Consider the following 27,711-nt stretch of genomic DNA (forward strand, 5'->3'; position numbering starts at 1 on the left):
CCTCAGCTCTTAGATTTTTAAGAAGCCTCCTCCAACCAAGCCTACACTACAAAGGTTTGCTGTCAAAACTCAAGTTTAATGGCGAAACTTTGAGTGAGTCCACACAAGAAGTTCCTTTGTGGTGGCACACTCCTCCACTCAGCCTGCAGAATTACTTCATTTCTGCTGAATAGAGAGAGTAAGGCTTCTTCCACCACCTGGCAGCCAGCTGAAGGTGTATAGAAACACTCCTGTACCTTCTGCCAGCTGCTACCATCTGTTGAACAGCTACAGGCAGTCCTTGACTTACAACATTTTGAGTTACAACATTTCACACTTACAGCGTTTATGATTTGACACCCTGTTTCAACTTTCTGATGTCAGTTTTGACTTTACAACTCTTGGTGTGATGCAATACCACGCCAGCAAACAAGTTTGCTTCATTGCCCATCTCCCTGGACAACATCTGTCCAAACTTCCTTGGACACTTTCTTAAGAAAGCAGACAAAACTCCAGAAAAACCTGCAGCCAAGACTCCTTAGAAGACTCCAGCCAAGAACCCTTCAAAAAGTCTGACAAAGAGCCATTCAAAAAGTCCAGCAAAGTCACCTCAAAGAAATCCTTCCAAATCAATATGATTGCTATTTACAATATAAATACATTAATGTAGTTATATTACTCATCTATAATTGATTGAGTAGAAAATTCTGGGTTATTTTTGGTGAAACTAGGGTATTGGGCCATGGTTCAGGAACCAATCCCCCATCTATAACATTGTTTCCTATGGGAAAATCGGTTCCAAGTTGCAACATTTTGACTTAAGATGCAGTTTTCAGGAACCGATTGTGTCATAAGCCCGAAGACTGTCTGTAATGCCCTCCAATGCCAAACTTTGCACTGGCAGCATCGCTGGTATAACAAAGCTAAAAGGAGCCATCAGAAGTGCAAGGGTGTGCACATGCTCTGGCAATGTTGTCTGCTGACAGAGGCAGCACAGTAAAGGTGTAGCCTCAGATATTTTTGTGCATTCTACTAAGACTCCTCATCTCCTTAATGACAGATGAAATCTCTCTCTCTCTCTGGCGTGTGTACATACCCAGCCCCACACTCTCTAATTCTCTTCCACTATATTATATGGAACCCTATTAGCAGTTCTTGGCAACAGCAAGAGGATTTATCTTGTGCCCCCCTGTTATCATCATTACAAACACCTACACAGCAAAGAAAAGCTTTCTTAAACATTTCTAGGCTTCCTGGGAAACATGCCTTCAGTCTCCCTGGCATAGTTAACCCAACCTGTGGACTTGCTGGAGCAAGTCATCTTTCCTTTTTTGTCTCTAGTACCTGGAACAAGCACATCTTAATTCTTAACTAGAGCTTCTAAGTGCTAGCATAGTACAGATAAGCTAGACATGATATCCCACTGCATATGTGGATTTTTCAAATTGACATGTCCTTCTTTTCCTCATTTGATACCAACTCAGCAAAGAGGATCTATTCCAAATGTCTGGGAAAGATATATTCCTATTACAAACAATCAGTTTAGAGCATCATAACCCAGGAATACATGCCCAGAATCTCTCTCATTGAAGGGTTCCAATTCAGCATCTACAATTAATTCCTGGGTAAAACAGCATACAACATCTTAAATATGGGAACCCATTTTTAAAAATGAATGTATTTTGTAAGTATAGTAGAACCAGATGTTCACTGCTTTGCAGTGATTTGCACCTTTACAAGATTAAGGTCCTCTCTGGATACAGTCACATCAATTCTGTGTGCACATTGAATGGGAGGGAGCTAGTACCTTAGATAGCTTACATCTAAAATTAGAAATGAAGAATGATCACAGTTCACCTTTCTCATGTCATGACTAAGCTGATCCCAGCCCACCTTGACTGCCAGGTCAAGTTCCTGTCAACCTTCAGGCAGATACGACTTCTGGGTAATGGACACAACTATGTTTTTAAATGCCAAAATAAGGATATTTGCAAATGTGCTTTCCTGAGACAAGAATTATCTTTATAACTTCTTATATACCTGTACAGTTCATACTATGATGGGACCCTGATCCCAGCTGGGACCTAGAAACAATATTGTGATGCTAACAGAAAAAAAACTTGATAAGGAGTTTTAGTGAATAGAACTAGACCAATGACACTCAGTCTTTTAGCCCCACAGGCCAGATGAGTGGCGTCAGGTGGTCAGCAGGCTGGATTGGACCCTGTGTTGCCCCTGCATGTTGGGATTAGGCCCTGGGGCTATGCACCATCTCCACTCAGCTTTGCACACTTAAAGACTGGGGCCTTGTGCCACCTCTACATGCTGGGATTGGAGCCACAGGTCCCCATGTGCCTCCACTTGGCTCCACACACTGTGACAGGGATTTGGGGTGCCCCATAGTCTGAATTATATGGGCTGATGGCTGGATCTGGCCCATGGTTAGAGGTTGAGAACCCTTGAACTAAATTTATATTTCATTATCCTTTGTTTCCCTGCAGAACTCTCATTGAGATCACTCAGAATTCAGCAGTAGGTCTGGGAAAACATGTGTCCATGCATGTCAGGACCCGACCTACTCAATCAGGAACCAGACCAGCCTGGTAGTTTATTATCTCTCAGTTAAGAATTTTTATGACATGCAGCAATAGCTCCCAAAGCAATTCACAGAGAAGACATACAGGCAAAATTGTTATGTGGCATCTTGCTGTCTGTCATCCCGGAGGAAATTCATCCGGGCCATGATGGGCCACTTCAAGTGCCATTTTGGGGATGCAGCACAGCTGTAGGTAATGACCACATCTGGCTTCTTATATAGACAAACAAAGAAGGTATTGAATGTGGACTAGCCAGAACAGGATGGGTAGCCATGCTGATGGGAAGCCATTGATCTTGAACACCCCACATTCATAAGTGGAACTCTAGACAAAGCATCTTTGGGCCAACATGAAAGCTGTAAACTGTAAGGAGCTGTAAACTGATGGAGGTATGCTTCTAGCTTCGGGGTGTGAATTTTTATCTCCCTAGAATGTCTACAGATGTCCTACAGAGCCTAATTGTTTTGGCTTCCAGCTGAAGAGTGGGTCTGAACACAGTCACCCTTCTCAACCCCCAGCATTAGAAAGTCTTTCAAATTGTCTTAGCAGCCCAGGCTTATGTGCAGACTTCCGTTTTCACTGCTATTGTTACTTAAGGTAGCTAGATTAAAACAAGTACTCTCACCCACATGACACTGACTTCTCCAAATTCCACGTGGATGTAGCCTAAAGGTGAGTGGAAGGGATTACTTTGAGTGCAAGTAACATCTTAGCCATGTGGCTTTCCCTGCTACCTTCTGACATCCTGGGATATTTTCCAACAAAAGCTGTGGATTAGAGAATAGGAGAGCGCTTTCATTGGTAATAAGTTCTCTTTTTGAGGAGTGATACCACTAAGGTTATGTCTAGGTCAGCATTTCTCAACCCATGGGTCACAACCCAAAAGTGGGTCACAAACTTCAAAGTATTTTTTCAGCAAACTTTAAACATAGATTCTCCTGCAGCCCCATGCCCACTGAGTGCACAAATCTGGGGGGGGGGTCATGTATCCCCCTATGCCCTCCCACCCCACACAGCCATCCCCTGCCCCACACACTAGTGGGGCCTTGTGCCTGGGGGTGGTAGGCAGCGGGTGGGGAGCGAGGGGCACCAGCAGGGCTGGGGCTGGGGGGATTGGGAGTGAGGGGCATTGGCAGGGTCAGGGGTCTGTGGGTCGGGGCTGGACATCAATGTTTACAAATGGGCCCTGGTACAAAAAAGGTTGAGAACCACTGGTTTAGGTGACTAGTGAAGAGAATTATGATCATAAAGCAAGATCTTTTCTTTACGAATTTTTGGGAAGCAAGGAAAATAAAGAAGGATGCCCAGAGTCCTGACGGGCATTGGCGACTCATAGGGGGTGCATGTGGGTGCATGCGCCCCCCCCGAGATTGGCCACCACCAACATTGCCGGCGGTGTCCGCAAGCAGTCGCCGCTTGCCACCCCCCCATGCTGCCGATGCTGTCGGTGGTGTCTGTGGGCGGTTGCTGCTTGCTACCCCCCATTGCTGCTGACACTGCCACGGCCACCTGCTGGCGGTCCCTGCTTGGCCCGCCCTCGCTGCCAACGTCACCACGGCCACCTGTAGGCAGCCCTTGCTCTCTGCCGCCATGCCCCTGCCACTGACACCGCTGCCTGCGGGCAGTCGCTGCGCCCCCCCAGCCTCTGGAGGCACAAGGCGTTCATGCTGAGAGGGATCTGAAGACCTGCGGGGGGACAATTATACTATGGGGAGGAACAGATCATGGCCTAAAACACTGTGAATTAATACCCATTGTTAGTTGATATTCTCCTCCTATTCTCTCTCTTCACAGAAGGGAAAACAAAAAAACCCAAAAAGAAACAAAAAAAAAGATTTTCTTCCCTAATCCCATTGACTTCAGGGGTGTTGAGTCGTTATTCAAGATTAAAGGCTTTATTGGGTTGTTTTTTTCCCCCCCGCAATATTTTGTGCAGTATTTTTTGCAATATGGTTGTGGGAATGCTTCTGGCAGCTTCGGGCTATTCAGAGCGCTCAACACCCGCCTTTACTGTGCTTTAGCCTGACTGGCGGCGAAACATCTGAAGGCACCAAAGGCCATGTACTGCCTCGGCCTCTCGGGGAGGCAGACCTGAGCGGACCGTGTCCGGTTTCCCCGCTCCAGGCCGCGGTCGGCTCCGGCTGCGCCGGGTCCGGTCCGCGCCTCACACAACTTGAGCGAAGTTTGCAGCGGTCGCTTTTGTTCGCCGCGGAGCACTCAGCCCCGTGACGTCAGCGCGCGCCGGGACCAATGGGAGCGGCTGGAATCGGAACAGGCAAATAGGTGCGGGAGCGGGCAGGGGGGCGCGGGCTGTGGGTCCCCCGCTCCCGCCGCCGGGGCTATATCAACCCCCGCGGGCCAGCGCTCTGCCGCTCTCCCGCCACGCAGGAAGGAGCGGGGCACGGCACTCCCCGCAGCCACCCCAGGAAAGTTGCCGCGAAGTGGAGAGCCGCTGCTCCGCTTCTGCCCGTCTCTCTCTCCCCGACCTCTGCAGGATGCCCAGGAGCCCCGCGGGGCGGCGGCTGCTGCTGCTGCTGCTCTTCGCCCTGTGCCTGGGGGTGCGCTGCACGGAGCGCACGGCGGCCAAAAGCAGGAGGCAAGCCCAGCAAATCGTCCAGCCCCCAGTGCCCGCCACCCAGAGCAAACGTGAGTACCTGGCGGGGGCAGGGGACAGTCCCCAAGAGCCCTGTCACAGCTGGCGGGGAAGGTTGGGAGGTCCCGCAGGGAGCTGGGAAACACAGAGCAAGGAGCAGCGGTCTCAAGTTGCAGCAAGGAAAGTTTAGGTTGGATATTAGGCAGAATTTGCTCACTAGTCTGGTAAAAAGACTGGAACAGGTTACCCAGAGAGGTGGTGGACGCTCCATCCTTGGAGGTTTTCAAAACCTGGCTAGACAAAGCCTTGGCTGGGATGATCTAGTTGGGGCCGGTCCTGCTTTGAACAGGGAGTTGGACTAGATGTGACCCCCTGAGGTCCTTCCCAGCCCTCAGTTTCAGCAATCCTATGAAACACAACTGCAGTGCTGGGAGCAGGTCCTGTAGGAAGGGGGGCTGAAAGGGATTTGGTTTGACTCGCCTGGTCTTGTGGGCGGTTGAACCCTGTGATGGATCTCAGCCGAAAGTTTGGTACTTTGATGGACTTTGCTTGGCATGCTTGGCAGAGAGAGAGAAGAACGTCTTTCTTCCCCTTCCAAAGTGAGTGAGTTGCAGCATCTTTGTAGTGCCAAGTAATCGCCTAGCCTGACACTCATGTAAGGATCTGGCTGTGTGAGTTTTGATGGGCAAAAGTGCCACTTCCCAATGAAGACATGGGAGTGGAAGCTGGTTAGAGAGCTTGCCTGCTGCATGCCTGTAAAGTAAAGACCGGCAAGGTTCTTTGGGTAGATGTGATATCTCTTCTTAGGCCAACCATCTGCTGTAATAAAAGCTATCACATCTACCCAAAGAACCTTGCCTGCCTATGCCCTTAGACCAACACAGCTACAACCAACAACCCTATAAACTAAAGAGCTCTTCACCTGGGTTAGCGTCAGACCCCTTCATCTCAAAACAATATGTGTTTGATTACACAGTGCAATGAAAGAGTTAAACACAGTGAAGCAAAAACACTAATGCACTCCTTTTTGCCAGGTTCTTTGGGTAGATGTGATATCTTTTATTAGACCAACTTTCTGCAAGCAATTATGTTGTGGGGGAAGGGGATGTCTGCTGAAACAATTGCCCTTATCACCTTTCAAACGGGTTGGGAAAATGTAGCCTGCTTATCAAGGACAAACTTCCTGGCATTGAAATCCAGTAGGCTGGAAGCTGCTCTCTCAGGGGAAGTGGTGGAGGCCCGTTGCTTGCCACGTTAAGAGGTGTACTGACAAAGTTTTTGGCAGCGTTACCTGGGGAACAATCCTGACTAGCAGAGATGGACCGGGACTTGCTCCAAAGACCAATGAAGGCAATTGAGGTCTTTCCATTGTTTCCATCAGTGCTTTGGATCGGGCCCTGAAGGAGTGGTATTTTCCATCTGTAGATCTGGAGCCTGTTAAATCTCTGCTTCAAAGCCACCCATGCAGTTGCTGGAGTATTTCATTCAGAGCAGAGTGCTCACAAGGTTTCAAATTCAGTGCTCCATCTTGCTTTCTTTCCAAATCTCAAAGTCCAGTTGCCACATTAGGGGCAGGTCCAGGACCTTGGATATATGCCACTGAATGCTTTAACTCTTTCCCCCTTTTGTTTGAGGGTCGTGTGCAGCGAGACAAATGTAAACTGAAGACTTATGTTTTCATTCCTTCAGAGGGCTGTTTTGACAATGGGCGACACTATCAAATAAACCAGCAATGGGAACGCATTTACCTGGGAAACACGCTGGTCTGTACCTGCTACGGGGGATCCAGAGGCTTTAACTGTGAAAGCAAACCTGAACGTAAGTCTTTAATGACGAATGTGGAATGGATTGTGAGGCCAAGTAAACGAAGAATCAAATGGTATTATAGATGACGGACCAAGTTCACAGTTGGTATAATGTGGCATTAAAGTCAATAATGGATTTATGCTGATTGACAAAGATTTGGCCCTAGGCTTTAACAGATGCTTTTGATTAAAGATGGGCTACTACCAGAATGCTGCACCCAATCATCAGTTACCTCTAGGGAAGAATGAATCTGAACCTTAATTTTGGAGCCAGCCTCTTCTTTATAATGAGCTGTCCCAGTTCGTAATTACCAGGAGGAAAGTTCAGATTGCAAAGTTTGACTTGGAGCTGTCTCTTCTCTACTTTTTCATTTATTGTATCACCTATAACTTTCATCTTTATTTCAGAGCTTTTTTGCTGTCAACATGTTTTTAAAACAGTTTTTAATTTTTTTTATTGCTTACATATTTACTTGCTCCATAATTTGCACTTGAACTTCCCATATGTGGCTGTAAGACTGGAGTAATTAATACAAGGTTGGACTAATTAATACCAGTTTATGACCATTCATATCTTCAATGCTGAGGATACACTTCTAGCATCAGCTAAGTGCATGAGGGAACACAGAGTAAGTTTGGATAACAAAAGATTTTAAGTTTACCAGATGCTGGGCAATGAGACCTAGTTTGGGATAACAGTGACGTTTGGCTGATCAGATGTTTATCGCTGGCTTGCTAGGACTGCTTTGTACTGGTCTGGTGATGTAAAGGAGTCATAAACCTATCTTAACTGATAAGATAGTTTATTGTTGTCTTTTGGCACAAACCATCCAGAGCCTACCAGTGACTCCAGCCTTTAATTATGTATGATGCAAGGTCTTGGACACTGCTGCCCAAGAATCTATTATAGTGGCAAAATACTTTTGATTAGTAACTCTTCTCCATTCCAAAAAGGAAAATAAAACAAACCTCACTTCTCTCAACCTTTTACCATTGAACTGTTAAGGTCTCCTGTGGACCATCTAGACATCATAGTGAAAAATCAACAGAATTAGTTTTCTACAGAAAGGAATTCTGAACTTGGTGGGAACACAGTCATGTAACTGTCTTGCAAACATTTAATGAGAGTTGTTCACACTCTTACACATAATTTTACTGACTTTAGTGAGACTGTTCCTGATATTTAGGACGATGTACATCAGGGGTGGGCAATTATTTTGGGTGGAGGGCTGCTTACTGAGTTTTGGCAAACCACTGAGGGCCGCATGGCTGACAGCCAGGAGCAGATAAATATTAATTTTCTAAATTTTGGGAGACCCTGTGGGCCAGATAGAATGGCATCTGGCCCCCGGGCTGCATTTTGCCCACCCCTGGTGTACTTGAATAAGTATTTGAGGGCCTTGTTATATAAAGAAAGTGCTTCATCCTGTAGACTTGCTGCCATACAAATGTTTATTCACTAACTAGGCAGAAGATTTGGATCACTGCATCTCTGTAAATACAACTACAATAGAAAGTCAATTATCCAGAATAATTAGTATCATCATCCTTTTGGATAATCGTTTTTTTTCTGGATAATTATCATCATATATATGTTACTGTACTGTGCAGCACATTAAAAACAACAGGAAATAAATATATAGTTCTGCATGATGTTTAAAAATGTCAAAGACACTGACAAACAAAACCCAGCTAGGGGTTTCGTGATACAAAACCGTCTGGTTAATTGACTTTTTGGATAATTGACTCTACAATAGTTCTTTTACCAGATCACCCACAACAGTTTCCTCCATGTTCAGGGCTGGTATGGACCCTTCCCCTACAGTTAAAGCATCAGAAACCCTACTGTACAGTTACCCTTATCTGCACTCCCCATATTCACAATGGGGCAGTGCTGGTCTTCAGTTATATAGAAGACCTTGTGTGAGGTCTCAGTGCTTTGATATATTTCATTCTTATGCGGCTGTCCTCCAAAGAAAAGTAAACAGATCTGAATTTTCTTGCTCACAGGGGAAAGCTTAGTGAGAAGGAGGGAGGGGAATTGTGGTCTGAGTTGCAATCTGAATGCTAAAGACTGTACATTACTGTCATGATCACATGGAATCTATTCCTACCCCCTCAGCTGAAGAAACTTGCTTTGACAAATACACTGGGTCTACTTACCGAGTAGGGGAGACTTATGAGCGCCCCAAGGATTCCATGATCTGGGACTGTACTTGCATTGGAGCTGGGCGTGGAAGAATCAGCTGCACTATCGCAAGTATGTTAGAAATCTTATTACTAGAAGCATTATTTTCTAGTATTATGCATTTTTCGGAGATCTGCGTCATACTCAAGTGAAACAGTCAATATACATTTTATTTATAAGTATGGGGAGTGATCCCAAAAGCCCAAAGCACTACTGTGAATTTTTCCATTGAAAATGCCAGTTGTATTCACATGAATGGACCTACCATAAGTAAAAGGAATTATGGCATGGGCAAGGCTAGCAGGATTTGGTCTTTTATTTAAAAAGAAATGTATTGTTCTGTCCTGTTAAAATAGGCCAACAGTGGAATAATTAGTGTCCTGGCACATGCTTTAAGACTAGTTTAAAATATTTCAGCTGCTCTAAAATTATTACAGGTCATTGAGATTCATCAGATTTTGATGGTAACAAAAAGAAGGGTCTTACTATAAAAAGAGGGCCAGATACCCAGCTGGTGAAAGTCAGCCTGGTGCCATATTAGTGGACCTACAGCAGCTGAGGGCCTACCCTTTAAGAAGTTCCATAGGCCTCCATAGCAACAAACAGGCTACAGTTTTGCATAAGAGAGTCAGGAGAAACTGGCATGGGCTATTATCAACATACTTCAATTCTTTATTCACTACTGCTCCATCTTCTTAGCTAGTCTGTTTCTTCACAATCCCTTTCTTTCAACTCTAGGAGGCTTTTTAAGCCTTTCCATCTAGAAATCCTTTTGGTATTATTGGAGACTATTTGTCACCACTTCCCTACCTCTTTGTTTAATGAGAAGACTTATCTTGACTGAACAGCCTCTGGTACCATACACTAAAAGCATGATGTTGGTATATTTAGACCAACATTTTCAAGTCCCTTACACATCTTTAACAGGTCTCCTCTTCATTGTTTTTTCTGATATAAAAGCCAGTTTAGTTTGGTTTGCTGTTCAAAACTCCTAATACTGAATATTTCAAACAGGACATCCGAAGTGATACTTCAAGAGAAATGCATAAGGCCAGAATCCAATAGAGACAGGCCAAATTCTACACTGAATTCAGAGGGGGTATGTTAAACATAATTAGAATTGCAGTTACCCTGGAAGCAGTAAGATGGGATGTTTGAAATGCTTGTTGTTATCAAATTTAGTAGAGTAATTATTGCTAAACTCTTATTTTAAATTTCCCCATCATTGATCTGATTCAGAGGCTTCAATAGATGGACTTCTGTTAACCTCAGGTCATTGCATTAGGCTCAGTACCTTTGCTACTACACAGATTATTTTAGGAAGTAGGCAAAATCAGTGGTTTCTAACTTTGATCAGTGTTGGAATCTTCATCCTTTGATTTCCCTTAAGACCCTGCCATTCACTGCTTCAGTTACTGGTCTTTCTGTAAATGCTGACCAGTGGATACAAAATGTGTGAGGCTGACTTGCTGTTATTACTAGGTCATCTGATGATAACCTAGCCTACAGCCTGACATTGCATTGAATTTGAAATCTAGCAGGAATAAAAACAACAGTGGCTCTAACATCCTGTCCCATCAATTCACTTCCTGCTCTCCATGCTCTGGCCAGCACTCTGATGTCTTCTGGTTCTGACAATAAAACAGTCCTAAAGAAACCATGTCAAAGACTTCTCTGATGTTTTTCCAACACACACACACACACACACACAAAAGAAATAGGGAGGGAGAGAGAGAGCGAGAAAAATGCCGTTGAACAATATTTTTCCATGGAAATTTCTAAACTGACTGACTTCTACTGTAATTTATGTTTCAGATTTTTCATTTTATTTACATTTGAGCTGAAAATTGGTAAACTTTGGACAAATCTTAAACTGTTTGTTTCATTCAGTTGTTGAAAAATTGATTTAAACAGGATATTTTCTTTAGACATTGCCGATCAAAAAACAAAGAGTACCCCCCACCCCCCAAAAGCAGGATGTTTCATTGCAAAAACATAATCCTTAATGATAACCCTGTCACTCACCTTTGCCCAGTAACAGCCTCAGTTTCAAGAGGAGCTGCAGTGCATTCCCTTTAACTAGCTATCACCATTCTGCTCTTTGAAGCTGGCTTACAACCTAAGCCATTCACTGGAGTCTCTTAGATTGTTAGGGGCTGGAAGGGACCTTGTAGATCATCGGGTTCAGTTTCCCTGCACTAGGCATGAAAAGACAACTGGGGTCAAGTGACCACAGTGAGGTGACTGTCCAGTCTCCTTTTGAAGATTTCCAGGGTAGGTGACTGCACCACCACTGGAGGGAGTTTATTCCACAGTCTGGACACCCTGACTCTGAAGGAGTTTTTCCTGGAATTGAGCCTGAAGTGGCCTTCCAGGAGTTTGTGTTCATTGCCCTGGTCTTCCTCAGAGGTGCCCTGGTGAACAGGTGTTCACCGAGTTCTTGATGTACTCCCCTGATGTAGCAGTAAGCTGTTACCAAGTCCCCTTTCAACCTTCTCTTCTGTAAGCTAAAGAGGCCCAAGTCCCTCAGCCTTTCCTCGTATGGCTTGTCTTGCAAGTCCCTGATGATATGGGTGGCTCTTCTCTGGACCCTCTCAAGTTTTACCAAATCCTTATTGAAGTGCAACACCCAGAACTGGACACAGTACTCCAGCTGTGGTCTTACCAGTGTGGAGTACAGTGGGAGTATCACTTCCTTAGTTTTGCATGAGATGCAATGGTTAATGCATGCCAGCATGTTGTTTGCCATGCTGGCCATAGCATTGCACTGCCAGATCATGTTCATGCGATGGTTGCTCACTACCCCTAGGTTCCCTTTCAGCTGCGGTACAAGTCAAATTGTCGCCACCAAGACTTGAGGTATGTGGGGGATTGTTTGCCCCCAGATGGAGCATCTTACACTTCTGAGTGTTGAACTTCATCTGGCTTTGGTCCACCCAATTCTCCAGCCTGTTGATGTCAGTCTGTATCTGCAACCTAACTTCTGGTATGGCCACGCTCCCCCATAACTTAGTGTCATCTGCAAACTTGGCCAGCGAGTTTTTCACCCCCACATCCAAATCCTTTATAAGGATGTTGAAAAGCACCGGTCCATGTGTGGACCCCTTAGGGACACTACTGGCCACTTCTCGCCAGGACAACACAGATCCATTCATGAGAACTCTCTGGGTCCTACTATGCAGCCAGTTTTCCACCCACTGAACTGTTGAGCAGTTAAGCCCACAATCTTCCAATTTTTCCACAAGCATATCATGGGATACTAGATCAAAAGCTTTTTGCAAGTCTACCACGTCTCCTGTGTCCAGGTGGTGAGAGACCTGGTTGTAGAAGGAGATGAGATTGATAAAACAAGACCTACCCCTGACAGAGCCATGCTGGCTGTTGTTCAGAATCTTACCCGCAATGAGTGTATCGCACATAGATTCTTTAATGACTTTTTCCAGGATTTTCCCTGGGATGAAGGTTAGGCTGATTGCCCTATAGTTGCCTGGGTCCTCCCTCTTTTCCTTCTGGAAGATGGGCACAATGTTGGCCCTCTTCCAGTCTTCAGGGATTTCCCCAATGCACCACGAATTCTGAAAGAGCTCTACCAGGGCTTCTGCAATGACCTCAGCCAGCTCCTTCAGCGCTCTCAGATGAGGTCCATCTGGTCCTGCTGACTTATAAATGTCTAGCTTTTCTAGTTGGTTTTGTACCAGCTCAGCATCCACAGTGGGAAGGCTGTCATTCCCACCATGCCCCCTGTGATCCTTATCACGCTTATCTTTCCCCTTGGTCCACTGAAATACCAAAGCAAAGTGGGCATTCAGGAGTTCAGTTTTTTTCTGAGTGTCCATTACCAGCTGTCCCGAGGTGTTAAGCAGGGGCCCCACACTTCCATTTGTTTTCCTTCTACTGCCTATAGACCTAAAGAAGGACTTCTTGTCCTTGACTCCCTTGGCTAACTTAAACTCAGTTGTCACCTTAGCTTTCCTAATAATTTCCCTACAAGTGCAGACCACTTGTAGTCTCTTAATAGTCTTTCTCCAATTAGAGTAGCACCCAAAGTCTCCATCTCTCTCCTCCATGTAGAAACACCAAGCAGCCCCTCTCTGTCCTCAGCAAGCCTTAAGGTCAGTGGAGGAACCCTGACCCACCTCCTCTTCTAGATTCTAGCCCAGGAGCCACAAATAAAACATCTATAACCAGCTTTCAGTCCATTACCTTCTGCATCCACAGATCAGCTCTTACGTTGCCACTGGGAAAGCACCTTCTGTCCTCCATCTGCTGCACTTTTCTTGCACAGATGCCCAGGCAACCCTGCCAAAGCCTGTCACCACAGGAGGCTTCCAGCATTGGTGCCTCAGCCTGTCTGAGCCAAATCTTCAGGATGGCCCCAGTAACAACTGCTTCACAACCCAGTTCAGACCTGCTGACAAGCTGCAGGCAATCACCTGGCCTGTTAAGCCATCTCTGTCCCCACAGGAACAGCAGATCCCTCTCTCGTTTTCACTGCTCCAGCCAGCCTTTAGCTGCTTGGCTTTCCTCCTTTATAAAACCTGCTACTGGCGTGGCTGGAAAAGCTACTTAATCTAGGCTGGCCAGCCTCTAGGCTTCTATGCCCTTAAAAGGGATACTCTTCGTTAATGCGTGTTAATCACCTGAGTTTCTTTTGTGGCTGTGAAACTTAATGTCACTGAATTTCCATTTGGAACTAACTTCCTTGCATTCAAACAGGATCCTCAGTGCTTTTACTCTCAGGATATACCTTGGTTTATTTCCTGTTGTCTTGGGATGCCTATGGGGAATGCTTCTGAAATGACAATGGGTTATATTGTGTGCCCTGGTATCACTGAATATGCACAAATATTCTTGTTCTCAAAGCTAACTAAAACCATTTTCTATTTGCCACAGATCGGTGCCATGAAGGGGGTCAGTCCTACAAGATTGGTGATACGTGGCGCAGACCTCATGAGACAGGCGGCTATATGCTAGAGTGTGTGTGTCTGGGAAATGGGAAAGGTGAATGGACCTGCAAACCTGTAGGTATGTAAGGGTTTTGACGTATTTCTTTGAGAGACCAAGCTTTTAAAGTGTTTGGCAGGAGTCTGCAACAAAGGTCATTAAACAATCGTATACTCAAACAAAGCTTGCTCATTTTACTTGGTTTGGGCCCGTAGCCTATTTTAACTTAAGCTGGTGGACCAAACAGGTTTGTGCACTGCCAGTGCCTCTTAATCTCTTTTCACACTGAGATCACACTTCTGTTTAGTAATAGGATCAACAGAAGAACAACTTCCTCACACATGTGCATACCCACAGTGAAAACCCTTGGAGTGTAGAAATAACATGCATTTAAAACAAATGAGAGAGAGAGAGAGAACACTGACTTTTCCTTTATTCCTGTAGCTGAGAGATGCTATGACAACAATGCTGGAACCTCTTACGTTGTTGGAGAGACTTGGGAGAAGCCTTATCAGGGCTGGATGATGGTGGACTGCACCTGCTTGGGTGAAGGCAGTGGACGTATTACCTGTACCTCCAGAAGTACGTATTGATCATTATTGTCAATGTGTTAATGTTATGGCCAACTGATGTGTGTGCATTGTTTTTTAAAAGCACATATTCTAAAATTACATCTTTTTTTACTCCTTTTTTGGGCCTTGACAGTACAAGCTAAGACACTGATAAGATGGAAAAAAGAAAATGTCAGGGATGCTTGGCATTACATAAAATGTAGGAATAGTGTTGGCTTGCATCAAATATTGTATGCATGTGCATAGTCAGGGAAAGGGGGTGTGATTTTAAAGAACAATCAAGTTAGTCTAACGTAAAGTGTGTGAAATAACTTTCAAGATGAGGTTGGAAGCAAAAATTTACAAGTGGTTTTTACCATATTCCGTTTAGTAATCTCAGCCCCACTGCAGACACGCAAGAGTTAGCTTTGCCTGTGAATGGCAGGTGGTTATGTTTGTGGGTTCTACTTTACAAAGACAGCTTTGTAAAGACAGGAGAAATGCACATAAAGGCTCACTAAATGTCTGTCTAGTGGACCAAATTATCTACTGATTTACAGTGCCTGAATCTCCGAGGATATCAGTAGAATTGTATGGTCTTCAAATTAGTGCAAGATTTTGCTTGGAGTCCTTCTAAAGCTGCCTCTATGCTACTTGTTTTCTATTGATGCAGCTCTTTACTACAGGTTTGCACTAATGCTAACACTTCTGTGCTAGGATTTTGTACCACTGCCACTACATTGACACAAAGTATCCCATTGTATTGGTATCTGCAACTTAGGCAGGGCCTTTAAAAGTCATCCCTTTACCTTCCTTCAGTTGTGAATACAGGTCTCCCTCACTTTATGTGGGTTTTGTATGTGCAAATTAGCTCTTATGTGATGACCCCTTTTATACCAAAAATTCATTATATGCGAGGTAAATTCACTCTTATGCGATCGGTGTGGTGGGAGCCCAGTCAGCTGCTTTGTGCAGTGCATTGTGGGAGTGATGCACACCAAAATATAGTCTCTTGTGGAGATCTGTTCTCCTCACTCATTGTCTGCAACTCGTGTTTCTGTAGTTGCCCTCCCCATTATGTCTTCTGTGCACCTCTCTAGCTTATCTCCTATCCCTCTCTGCTGTTGGTAAATACCAAAATTGTCTTGTAGAAGTAGTAGAAATGGGTCTGGGGGTCAGTACAGTTGATGTCTTGAAATGTATCCCTATTTGTTACATTGGAAAGTGGGTTCCCTTTATGCGAATTTGAGTTATGCGCCATTTCCCAGGAATGCATGTACAGCATAAAGCAAGGGAAATCTGTACATGTAAAACCAGCTCGTTGTAGACCCATGACAATTTGCACCAGCTGAAGATCTGCCCTGAGGCAATTTGACTTGGTGTCATATGCCTCAGTAATGCAAGTTATGATAAATGTCTCTGAAGCCTTTAAATGGCCTCATACCCAATTGTCTTGGGATAGGAGGCTAATAACTTTCTGCTGATACAAACAATAGAACTGTAAGGAACTAAAACTCAAAGAAGATTTGGGATTTGAGGCAAATTTATGGAATGATACAGTCAAGAAATAAGCTATAAAACCAAATCAGCCATGTCCATATTAATGCTGTTTGAAAGAAATAGGAAAAATTATTAATTGTCAAATGGGAAAGGATAAAGCCAAGAGAGAGTATGTTACCTGCAAGATTTGTCTTTTGTCTTGTAATTTTAGGCACCTTCTGTTCGATCAAATTGGAAATTACAATATGTCTTCCCTATTCATTTTTTCACAAAAGTGGATTTTCTTCTAAAATGTAATCCTGTATCGATATAGTCTTTAAATATAAACGGACAGCTGTGGCTTACATAATTGTGTACATACCAGTGGATGTGTAATTAATTTTGGAAAATCTGGTCTGTAGTTCTTAAAAAGTGATTTTTGGTTGCTTTACTTCTTGGGACACCTTAAAGGGGCCTGATTTTTCAGAGGGCAGGTGTGTTTCCATATAAAAATAATTACATTATCAGCACTGTGGCCACTTTTTTGGCAAATGCACAGCTTTTTGTCATTTTAACTACTAGGACTTGCTAATGAGTTTTCCACATGTTAGTTTCCTACCCAACAGCAATCTGAAGTAATGCATACATCATCTCACAGTTGTTCATACAGTAGACAGGACTTTTTTTTTAACCCATGATTAAATTTAAGCCATAGTATCAAGTTGCCCTTGCATGTGAAGGTAAAAATGTTGTAATGGAAGAAGAATTAGTTAATCTGTGTGGCTCTGCATTCAGCTAGAAGAAGTTTATTGTACTATCATTTGAACCTGTTCGCTCAATTCATCGGGGGTTGTGGGTTACTAAAGACAACAGTAGGATTCAGAAATGTTAAGATTCCCAGACAGACATCCGTAACTTCCATTAACTTTATTGGCAGTTTCCTGCATATTTCTTGAGGAAGAATTTCTCCCCAAAATATTGCCCATCAAGTAGGATTTATTTCCTTCCAACTGAAATAGGTCTGTGTGGGTATGAACCGGCCCCCTCTGTAGCATGAAATGAACATGCAGAAAAAGTCCTTGTGAAAAATTAAAATTGGTTTCAACTTTGCAGGGGAGAAGGGTTCCCACAATGTGGACAAGATGGAATATACTTAAGGTGGTTTTGAAATTAGCAAGAATGGCAGTAACCTAAAACTTGATTGGCAAAAATAATTTTGAATGCACTTTGTTTTGTCCACAGTGGAAGCACACTTATGGTAGCCAAAACCTGGTTCCATATCAGCAGGTTAAATCTTGTCCCACTAAAATCAAAGGGATTTTTGTCCTCCCTGAGAAATTTTGCCATTGGCTTCAATGGGTCTAGGATTTCTGAATGGCTTTCCAACATGTGCTTTTTTGCAGTTTAGTTAGAAATTTAAAGCATATGGCTATCTTAGTAACAAGTAATGGAACTGGGTAGTGGAAGATAAATTGGGTTATGGAGGATTAACAGTGGAATAGCAACAAAGGCTCATACCTGTTGCCATGTGTCATAGCTTTTGCAATAGACAAGTATTTCAGAATTGAAACAGTAAACTCTTCCCCTTATTAATATTCTCTTCCCCTACAGATCGGTGCAATGATCACGACACCAAGACTTCCTACAGAATTGGAGATACATGGAGTAAGAAGGATAACCGAGGAAATCTGCTTCAGTGCATCTGCACTGGTAATGGCAGAGGCGAGTGGAAGTGTGAAAGACACACATCCCTGCATACTACTAGCACAGGTAAGTGCCATTTCTTAGTGCACCAGAAGCACTGAATAGTACAAATCAAATGAGGAAGATTTTGTGTTGAATTGCACGAATCAACAGGAGTTCTGTCAAAGGAAGAGCTGAAATCTGAGCCAGGTTTTCAGAGGAAACTAATTATTGTCTTGTTTGTACATATGTAAATAATGAAATACACTTACGCATGACTTGCACGCACAAATTAATATATTTGCTGAGAAAAAACATACAAAAAACAGAACATGTAGAATCATGCACCTACAAATTAACTTGTTTGAAAATGTGGCACTTTAGGTTAAAAGGGTTGCTTCAAGGTGACCAGCTTTAAATTTCCTGAACTGAAATTCTGCTAAGGCCTTCTGGTCTTCAAAGGTTATGCTGTTTTGGGGGGTTTTTTTGGCAAGATAACTACTTCTGCTCCTGGTCAAGCTTTAATATACAAAAATGTCGTATACAGCATTTGTGTATTAAATGACTTATATTGCATATGTATGATCCTTCGTGATTTTTGCTTGACATTTTATATGATCATTGTAAACAATGTCCCTTTTCGTTTGATTAGGTAAACTGTTCAGCAGCTGAATTATTTTGCAACATGTCTTTCCACTTCCAGAATTTAGTTTCCTTTCAAAATAAAAACTTTCCCAGGGGCTATCTTAAGCTTTTTCACCAGAAGTTTCCTACTGCTGTTGCCACCAATTTCGGTCCAAAGTAGGAACACTAGTATAGACAGGGCTCCAAGAAACCTCTTAGCATTTTAAGAGGAGAGCATGGAGCAGGTCACTATGACAAAAGGCTTCAGTGATTGCCAATGTCATTCCTGCACTGTTGCTGAAATGGTTGTAGGAACAGCAGGAAATTTTAGCTGAAGTTTCCACATGTAGAAAAGGCCTCTGCATGTCTCAGCGTTACTCTTGACTACAGCTGGTCAAGAATTTTTCATCAAAAATCTTCTTGACAGGAAAAGGCTTCCCCAAACCATATATTTCTTATTAATGTTTTTGTTGCTTTTGAAATGTAAATGCTCTTCAGTGAAAAAATGTAAAATAACTGCCTAAAATTGCAGCTTTGGGGTTTTTTTCCTCTTACCCTTTCTTACCTCCCAACCATTTTTATTTCCTCCTTTCATTGGGTTCAGGCTTTCTTTGAAAAAGAACAAACAAGTGTTTCCCCAGGAAACTTAATTTTTTTAAAGTTTTTTTTCATGTAAAACAGCTAGATATGCTTTACTCATAATCCTTATGACTGTAATAGGGGATGATTATTAACAGAGTTGGGTAATTCTTTTTTAATGTTGAAGTACTAATCAAAGCTGTAACAAATGTTATGAAAATGGAAAAATATCCTCAAACTAGAAAATATGGCTAAGAAGATTAAATGAGGTATCCCTTTAATAGACTTCTTCACTGGAAAGTTAAGCCTCCGATGGTTACCTAGATTAAGGTTTTTCTGTTACTCATTTTTTTTGTAATATCTGCTGCTTAGTTCTACTTCTCTAATGTTTTCTGCCCTAGGATCTGGGTCTTCTAGCTTTACAGACGTACGAACTGCACTTTACCAGCTTCAACCCCAGCCCCAGCCATATGGCCAGTGTATAACTGATAATGGAGTGGTGTACTCAGTTGGCATGCAGTGGCTCAAAACACAGGGCAGCCAGCAGATGCTTTGTACTTGTCTGGGCAATGGAGTCAGCTGCAAGGAGATAGGTAGGACTTTTCTTCTAATGCTCATTCCTTGAAAATTAAAAGCCTCAGGCCAACAACACAGTCGAGATAATGGTTCATTTTATCTATTTAAATATTCCCTTGGTGTTTAACGGGATTACTCACAAGCTTAAGTGTTTTGGTGGATAGGGCCAAAATGGATCTTTAGAATATGGTTGTCTTAAATAGGGCCCAGAGCTCACTGAAGTTGGTGGAAAATGTCCCATTTACTTTGGGTTAGACCCTAAGATGCTTTTGGCTTTAGCTTTCATTCATATGAGATCCCAGTATCTAAACCATTAAGACTTTCCATTCTGTGGTGACTGCTTAAAATGCATGTTAATGTTAATAGCCCCTATGAGAATTTAGGATAGTGAAAACTCAGATTTTTGTCTTGCACTAGAAAGTGCAGCCTTGGGTGATGTATACAAAGGCTGTTTTTGAAGGATACAAAATGAAAGACGGACAACTGCTAGGGTAAAGGGAGAAAAATAATTCAGTTTCTTCCTGTTTTTGAATATTTGGGGCCTGGTTCCATAGGATAATGAGTAGATCTCACTGAATTACATACATTCTGCAGTGGGAGAATACAGATTTTGGGAAGCAGAATTAGTAACATGATTCAGCCTCAGGTGCAACAATATACAGGGGAAAGATGCAGGTGAATGTTAATATTACAGAGCTGTGTCTTCAGCTGGTGTAAATGGGTGTGGGCCTATTGAGGTCAGCAGCTGAAGATCTGACATCTGGCTGACAAGTTATTTTATAAGAAAGGGAACTGAGTGGGGCACTCTGAGCCACAATGTAACACTGTATTTTGCTTGTTTTGAAGCTGTGACACAAACCTACGGTGGCAATTCCAATGGAGAACCATGTGTTTTGCCATTTACCTTTGATGGGAGAACCTTCTATTCTTGCACAACTGAAGGGCGTACGGATGGCCAGCTGTGGTGCAGCACAACCTCAGACTTCGTGCAGGACAGGAAATACTCCTTCTGCACAGAACAAAACGGTCAGTTATTATGGAAAAATATCTTGGAGCAGTAGGCTTAGTTGTGTAGTTCCAGGTATACGGTATATAGAATATAATGAGCCAGAGCTTTATCTGGTATAAATCAACATAGCCTTGCTGAAGTTGGCTGATTTACACCACCTGAAGCAATCTGGACAAGTACTCATCCTAAAAATTTGCAGATTAAATTTATGCAGCTGCTCAAGAAACAATTAACTAATGTCACTCTTTATGTCTAATCTGTTGACCTTGCTCTTTAAATTAACTACTAAGGGTCTGCTCCTGTTGTTTCAAGTGGGAAGGAACCTAGATCAAATTATTTGACTCTTATTCTTGTTCTTCCTAGTTGGCCTGAGATTTGGAATGGTTAGCTAAAACAGAGATCTTCTGTCTGGTCCAATGGACTTTTAGACTGCCCTTTCAATCATGAATGCTTTGTGCCTCCCAAGGCTGGGTGGGGGAACGGTGACCGCCCATAGACAGTGGTGGTGTGGGTGTGGTGGTGGCAAGCAGGGACCGCCTGCAGTGATGTCAGCGGTGAGGGCGGGCCAAGTGGGGACCGCCCACAGGTGGCTGCAGCAGTGTTGGCAGCAAGGGGGCAGGGATGTTGAGCACCGAGTGGCGATTGGCGGCCTCCTGCAGACACCCCCATGGTGGTGGCCAATCTCAGGGGGTGCACAGCCAATCTCAGGGTGCATGTGCACCTCCTACACATCGCCAGTGCTTTCAGTTGTCTAAATTTCAACTAGCCAGGAAAAAAAACCTGTGTCCATTTAAGGAGAGGAGGGGAGGACACTGGTTTTTGCACTCTTCTGATGTTAAACTTCCAATCCTGCCTCTCCAGATACGTTGCTATATATAGCAATAATCCAGATCTTCCAGGTGGAAGATGGAAGAATCCTAATCTTCCAGAAGAATTCTAAATTTCCAGCTGCTAACTAGTGCAATAACAGTCTACGTCATCTGTACAGGGGAAACGCTTCTTTTGTAGTAAGGGGTTATTTGCATCTTTGCATACTGGGGGTGGGGGTTGGAAGAACCATGGACCTCTTTATTGAGGGTTAAGGATTGACTTAAAGTCACCAGTCTTGACTCTGGCTCAAAGGTAAACCAACTTAGCCCCATCAACTTTAGTGAGGTTGTACAGATGTTTTAGGATGAAGAGGATCTTTGACTCATTAGGCCAGTTTTCTGGACCCACCCTTGGCTCTTTGGATGGTTCTACTGGTGTGAAGGAGCTGTAAAGGTGGTTTCCAGTCTCTTGGTAGAGGTTCTAGATTGTCCCTACTCTCCAGGAATTATCATGACCAAGCCCAGCACTCTTCCAAATCTGGCTTTGCTAAACCTTTGAATATGGAACAATTTTCAGAATGTGTACATTTACATTATTGAATGAATTAAACTGTTTGTCTGGTGATGGGCATATGTGAACTGTGTCAGTACAGGCTCACCTACCACTATTTAATCCTTCTGCTTTCTGCAGGTTTGGTCCAGACCCGTGGTGGCAATTCAAATGGTGCTTTGTGCTACTTCCCCTTCCTGTATAACAACCGCAACTACACTGATTGTACTTCTGAGGGACGGAGAGACAACATGAAGTGGTGTGGAACCACCCCTAACTATGACGCTGACCAGAAGTTTGGCTTCTGCCCTATGGCTGGTAAGCTGCATTATGAAGATGTAGATGGTGATGTAGGAAGGTCTATGGCTGGTCAGTTAGTTTTAGATGTGAATCCATCATGGGATTTTTTTTTTGACCAGCAATTCCCAAACTATGGTCTGCTAATCTGCATCTCTCACTGATGTAAGCCCTCCACAAGTGTTCAGTCATGGATGGCTTCCAGAAAATGGCAGCCCATCTCATAACTGGTGAATTTTAAAGATTTTTTTTTCTTGATAAGTGACATGTAGCAGAGAATCATTAGGAATTGAATGTAATTTTCTTTGTCCATTTGCAACAGAAACCTAGAGGCCAGATTCTCAGTTGTTTCATAGATTTCATAGACATTAGGGGCTGGAAGGGACCTTGCAAGATCGAGTCCAGCCCCCCACCGCCATAGGCACAAAGTCTGCTGGGGTCAAATGCTCCCAGCAAGATAAACATCCAAACACATTTTGAATGAGTCTCATTTCAACTTCCGTTTTGCCATTTTGCCGGGACAGTGTTTCGTTTTGGGTATCATTTAGTTTCAAAAACACTGTTCCATTTTGTTTCATCAAAATTGTTTTGCTGTTTCAACGCTTCGCCTATAGTCTATAACGGGGAAGCACGAAACAGCCTATAACTTTGTAATTTCTTGCCTGATTCAGATGAAACTTGCAAGGATGGTAGCCCCTTCTGAGGCCATGAAGACCTGCTAAGTTTCAAGGAGATAGATGCAGGGGTTTCTGGGAAATAGCACCTCAAGCTGCTGACAAGGAAAACTCATGACATTTGTGACTGTGTGTGTGTGTGTGTGTGTGTGTGTGTGTGTGTGTGTGTGTGTTAAGGCACAGGGGGGTGAAAACTGCAGGCATGCTGGGCCCTGCTGTGGCCATGAACTCTGCCAACTTTCAAGGCAATAGGTGTAGGGATTTCTGGGAAACTGCACCTTAAGCTGCTGACAAGTAAAACTTGTGATGTGTGACTTTGTGTGTGTGTTAAGGCACAGTGGGGTGAAAACTACAGGCATGCTAGCCCCTGCTGAGGCCATGAAGCCTGCCAAGTTTCAAGGAGATAGGTGCAGGGATTTCTGGGAAACTGCATCTCAAACTGTTCAGAGCAAATCTTGTGCCTTCACACTTACAGGTGACACAGAGAAAGCTCAGTTCAAACAATGCTTTTTATGCTGTTTTTCTGTCCCTCCCCCAGAGCCCTGGGATTGGAAGGGACCTCAGGAAAGGATCACAGTCACTGGTCAGCTACACAGTCAATAGCAGAGCAGTTCTTCCCTCTTCCTCTCAGTAGTTTCTCTTTAGCTGCAAGCAAGCCCAACTTTGAAACTTGAAATGTTTCAAAGCTTTCAAAACATTTAGACTGTCCTTGTTTCATTTCGAGACTGTTTCAAAGCCTTTCATTTCATTTCAATTTCACTGTTTTGAGCTTGAAACAAGTCAAAACAGCGTTGATACGTAACAGCCAGAGAAATTTCACACAGCCCTAGTGCTTGCACCACCTCTGGAGGGAGTCTGTTTCAAACCCTGGACACTCAGACTGTAAAGAAGTTTTTCCTTATGTCCAGTCTAAATCAGCCTTCCAGGAGTTTGTGGCCATTAGACCTTGTTATCCCTTGGGGAGCTGTGGTCAACAACTGTTCTCCCAGATCCTGATGCACCCCCTTATATACCTATAGGCAGCCACCACGTCAACCCATAAACCTTTTCTTCTGCAGGCTGGAGTCCCATGTCCCTCAGCCTCTCCTCATAAGGCTTGCTTTCTCATTGTAAATCAGTACAACTTCATTAAAGTCAATGGAGTTATAGTGTTTTATACCACCTGGGGTTCTGACTGTATATCTGTAGTAGGCTTGTCCCTCACTGCTCACTATTTCCTCTCACATGATTCTACAGTTATGGATACTCTGTGTTCATAATATCAGTCTGTTACTATAGAAATTAGTGTGATGTCATAAAGTCAACATGATGGGCCATTTCTAAAGTTTGTGCCAGTCTCCATGATGTCATTAGCATGTGTATGTGTGTGTAAAACTAGGGCATTTAGGGGAATTTTGAAGGATCAGAACACAAAGCTGCTATAATAAGCAGTTTGTAAATTACAGACCTTTTCTAAATCGCAGATATAATGTAGAAGTTATTTAAAGTAGTTGCAGCATGGTTCAGAGTAAATGTAATTACTTTACACTCACAGACATGCCTTTTATATGATGACTAAAACTTACAGCATATTTGTGTAAGCCTGGTAGCATGTAGGTGATCACTGCACCCATCCTTGAACACTCTCTCTGGGGAATAACTGAGAGAGTACCAAATGCTATGCAACTCTTTAAGACAGGAAGTTGAAAAAGAGAACAACATATACAATTGAAACCCTGGAGATAATTTGATGTAGATAGAAAGTAATTACCTCTGTTAGTGAGACATATAAAAACAAATTATTTTGGGAAAAAAATAGTTAAATTAAAGCATAATGCCAGTCTCAGCTTGTGTACATTGGGCACCTATCCCTATGCAGCGAGGCTGCTCAATGCGCTGACTCCAGTGTCTTGTGCATCAGACACCAGTGTCCTGTGTATCCGTGTTCCTGTGCTGCAAAATGGCAGCAGGGGTGCTTTAACTAAAGCTTGTTCGATGAGCTTTAGTTAAAGTGCCCCCACCACCATTTTTCAGCGTTGGGATGCTGGTACATGAGCTCCCGGAGTTCATGTATAAACATACCCATTAGTTTTAAATCCATAAACTACAATAAAATTATACCGGTTTGCACCATTGCACCAACCATATATTTGGCCTATATTCTTCCTTTGATTAATATCTGTTACCTTAGAAGTCATCTCCCTCCACTCCCGTCTGCTCAAAGCAACAAGTGATACACCCTGCTCAATACTGTGCTCCTTTAAAGTCAGTATATCTTGTTCTGCTGTCTCATTGTACCTTGTTTAGACATTTCTGCCTTTGTAAGCAGAGACTCCTGTCAGAATAGCAGGAGTTTGAACACCCATGTTTCCATATCTATATCGGGGGTGGGGAGCAGCAGATTTTAACAGTTTTGGATACAGAAAAAATTGAGGATATAAACTTTAAGGACTTTTATTCACAAAATGTCAGCACCTAGTAAAATAGCACTTTCAAACATATTGGATACATAATGCACCCCTGTTCAGGTCTGTACAGTATGCAGATGCATGGCAGATTATATGACTGTGTGTTAATGTTAATACTAGCTAAATAAAGCTGCTCTTACACCTTCTTGAACAGCCCATGAAGAAGCCTGTACAACCACTGAAGGTGTCATGTACCGTGTTGGTGACCAGTGGGACAAACAGCATGATATGGGCCATATGATGAGATGCACTTGTGTGGGAAATGGCCGTGGTGAATGGACATGCATTCCATACTCCCAGCTCAGAGGTACATGTCTTAATTTATGCATCAAGGGTGTGATCCAGGCACACTGAAGTCAAGAGATTCATTATAGTGACTACACTGGGAGTTGAATCAGGTCCCACAGTTATTATCTATCTATCTATCTATCTATCTATCTATCTATCTATCTATCTATCTATCTATCTATCTATCCAAAGATCTGGGTCTTGTCTACGTTCAGGGACAGGTTGGTTCAGTCTTCACAGCTATAAAGTAGAGAGAAATCCTGGGTAGTTGATCAGTAAAGATCCCTACATCCTCTTCTTCTGCATTCAGAGTCAGCACCACTGATATCCTCAACTATGGTTATCTTCAAGTACAGACAAATGCCCAGATTAGCCTGAAGCCTGAAGGCAGGATAAGAGGCAAGGCAGTCCTGCTATATTATTGAGCAGTGATGTTTTTAATTCCTCTGCATAGAATGAATTACCTTTGGTGGCTAATCTATAAGAAAAGTTGGCAGGACAGTACCTTTTTTTTTAAATACCCCAAGTGGGGAAGTGCTTAGACAGCACCAAAAAAGAAGACTTCAAAGCAGAGAGCACAGACATTTGATCATTCTAAAGCAGACTTACAGCTTTGGTTTCATGTCTGGAAAAGCAGAGGGGGTGCTGTCAGAGAGCCAAGAAAGGACTGTAACACCATGGCTGAAATTGGATATAATTTATAAGGAAAGGCTCACTCCAGAGCTTTGAGGTTTTTTGTGCGTTTTGTTCAGGATGGTGAGAAATACTAAATACTAAAAGACTAGCTGGTTACTAAAGTTCCTTTCTTTCCTGCATAACTGTCCGGCTCTCTATCTTCATATCTGTGAAGGTTGGGTTTGGTGAGGTGAAGGGCAGAATATTAAAGGTCCAATTACTGCAATTTCTGCTAAAAAGAGCAAAATGATCATCTTGGGGAAATAAATTCCTTTTTTTAAAAGGATGCAGGCTCTGTTAGGCCAGCTGTTAGATACACATTGACTTGGGGAAATACCTTTGGCCCTTCTGTAGAATTTGAGCATTTACAAAGTAAAAGTGGATTTCTCTTTACAGTGCACCAGTACAATAGGAAAACACAACTGCAGGCAAGAGATTGATTAAATTACTTGCCCAAGGACAGAAAGTCTGTGACTGAGCCAAGAATTGAACTTGGGTCTCTTAAATCTCAGTTCAAAAAACAGCTGACTTCTATAGTGGTTTTTATTTATTTTTTTTTGTTGGAGGGTGGTGATTTGTGTTTTAACTAGACTGTATCAATCAGATTCTTCAAGGATCAAAAATTCTTGGCCAGATTATCAATTGATATGAATTGCCATAGATCTGAAATGTGAGGCATTGTACTTTTTTTTACATCCGTGGGGGATCTGGTCTTGCATTTCTAAAGAAGAATGAATTAGTTAGTAGTGGTAATAATTTTATTTTTATAATTAAATGTCATTTTTATGTAATCTGTCAGGATTACATTAAACCATGGGCAAGATTATCTTTCTATTTTGCTATATGAGAAAATCACTTTGGACTGCATCGTGATCTCCTTATACGGTCAAAGTAGCATCTTACCCTTCTAGTAATCTTATTGATTTTAGTGGGAGTACTCAAAACGGAAGTGCTATTCAGCAGGCACATCTACACAAGATATTTAGTGCAGGCCTGCCTGATTAGCTCCGCAGTAAAGTCTCAACATCTACATGTGCAGTCTTGTTAGACTGGAGGAAACTAATTTACTCTGCCACAGGTTAGTACTTGTAAATACAAATACTGTCCTGTGGCAGGGTTCTTTAGTGCGCAGCAGTGCACAGGTAGACACTGATGGGGCCGGTTGGGACATGAGGGTGTTTCAGCGTGGGGATGCCTGCTGGCTGGCCCCACACTGGAGCACTTTCATGCTCCACCCAGGCCCTCTGCAGCATACTGAGCTGGGTCAGAGCAGCCCTGGGCTGGCAGGCTCACTCCCAGGGCCCCTTGCCAATTGGGGCTGCTCTGTCCTTGCTTAATGTGCTGTGGTCCCCGGTGCACGTGAA

General features: G+C 43.2%; 1 protein-coding gene across 7 annotated transcripts in view; it reads left to right on the forward strand.

Moving 5' to 3' along the window:
* The first annotated feature begins 4,926 nt into the window (after positions 1-4,926).
* The window catches only part of FN1 (fibronectin 1), a 96,126-nt gene continuing 73,341 nt past the window's right edge, over positions 4,927-27,711 (forward strand). For 4 of the 7 annotated variants that reach the window (XM_019523384.1, XM_019523385.1, XM_019523389.1 and 1 more), the window contains exons 1-10: positions 4,928-5,222; positions 6,859-6,987; positions 9,097-9,234; positions 14,056-14,187; positions 14,551-14,688; positions 17,748-17,906; positions 19,424-19,615; positions 20,445-20,624; positions 22,108-22,284; positions 25,539-25,691. In XM_019523384.1, the coding sequence (XP_019378929.1) occupies positions 5,072-5,222; positions 6,859-6,987; positions 9,097-9,234; positions 14,056-14,187; positions 14,551-14,688; positions 17,748-17,906; positions 19,424-19,615; positions 20,445-20,624; positions 22,108-22,284; positions 25,539-25,691 (1,549 nt within the window). In that variant the 5' untranslated portion in view covers positions 4,928-5,071. Of the gene's footprint in view, positions 5,223-6,858; positions 6,988-9,096; positions 9,235-14,055; positions 14,188-14,550; positions 14,689-17,747; positions 17,907-19,423; positions 19,616-20,444; positions 20,625-22,107; positions 22,285-25,538; positions 25,692-27,711 lie in introns of all 7 variants that reach the window. The other 3 variants (XM_019523387.1, XM_019523388.1, XM_019523390.1) reach the window with 2 other exon arrangements.

Source organism: Gavialis gangeticus, unplaced genomic scaffold, assembly GCF_001723915.1.
Source record: "Gavialis gangeticus isolate Ggan-Ray unplaced genomic scaffold, GavGan_comp1, whole genome shotgun sequence".
NCBI lineage: Eukaryota > Metazoa > Chordata > Crocodylia > Gavialidae > Gavialis > Gavialis gangeticus.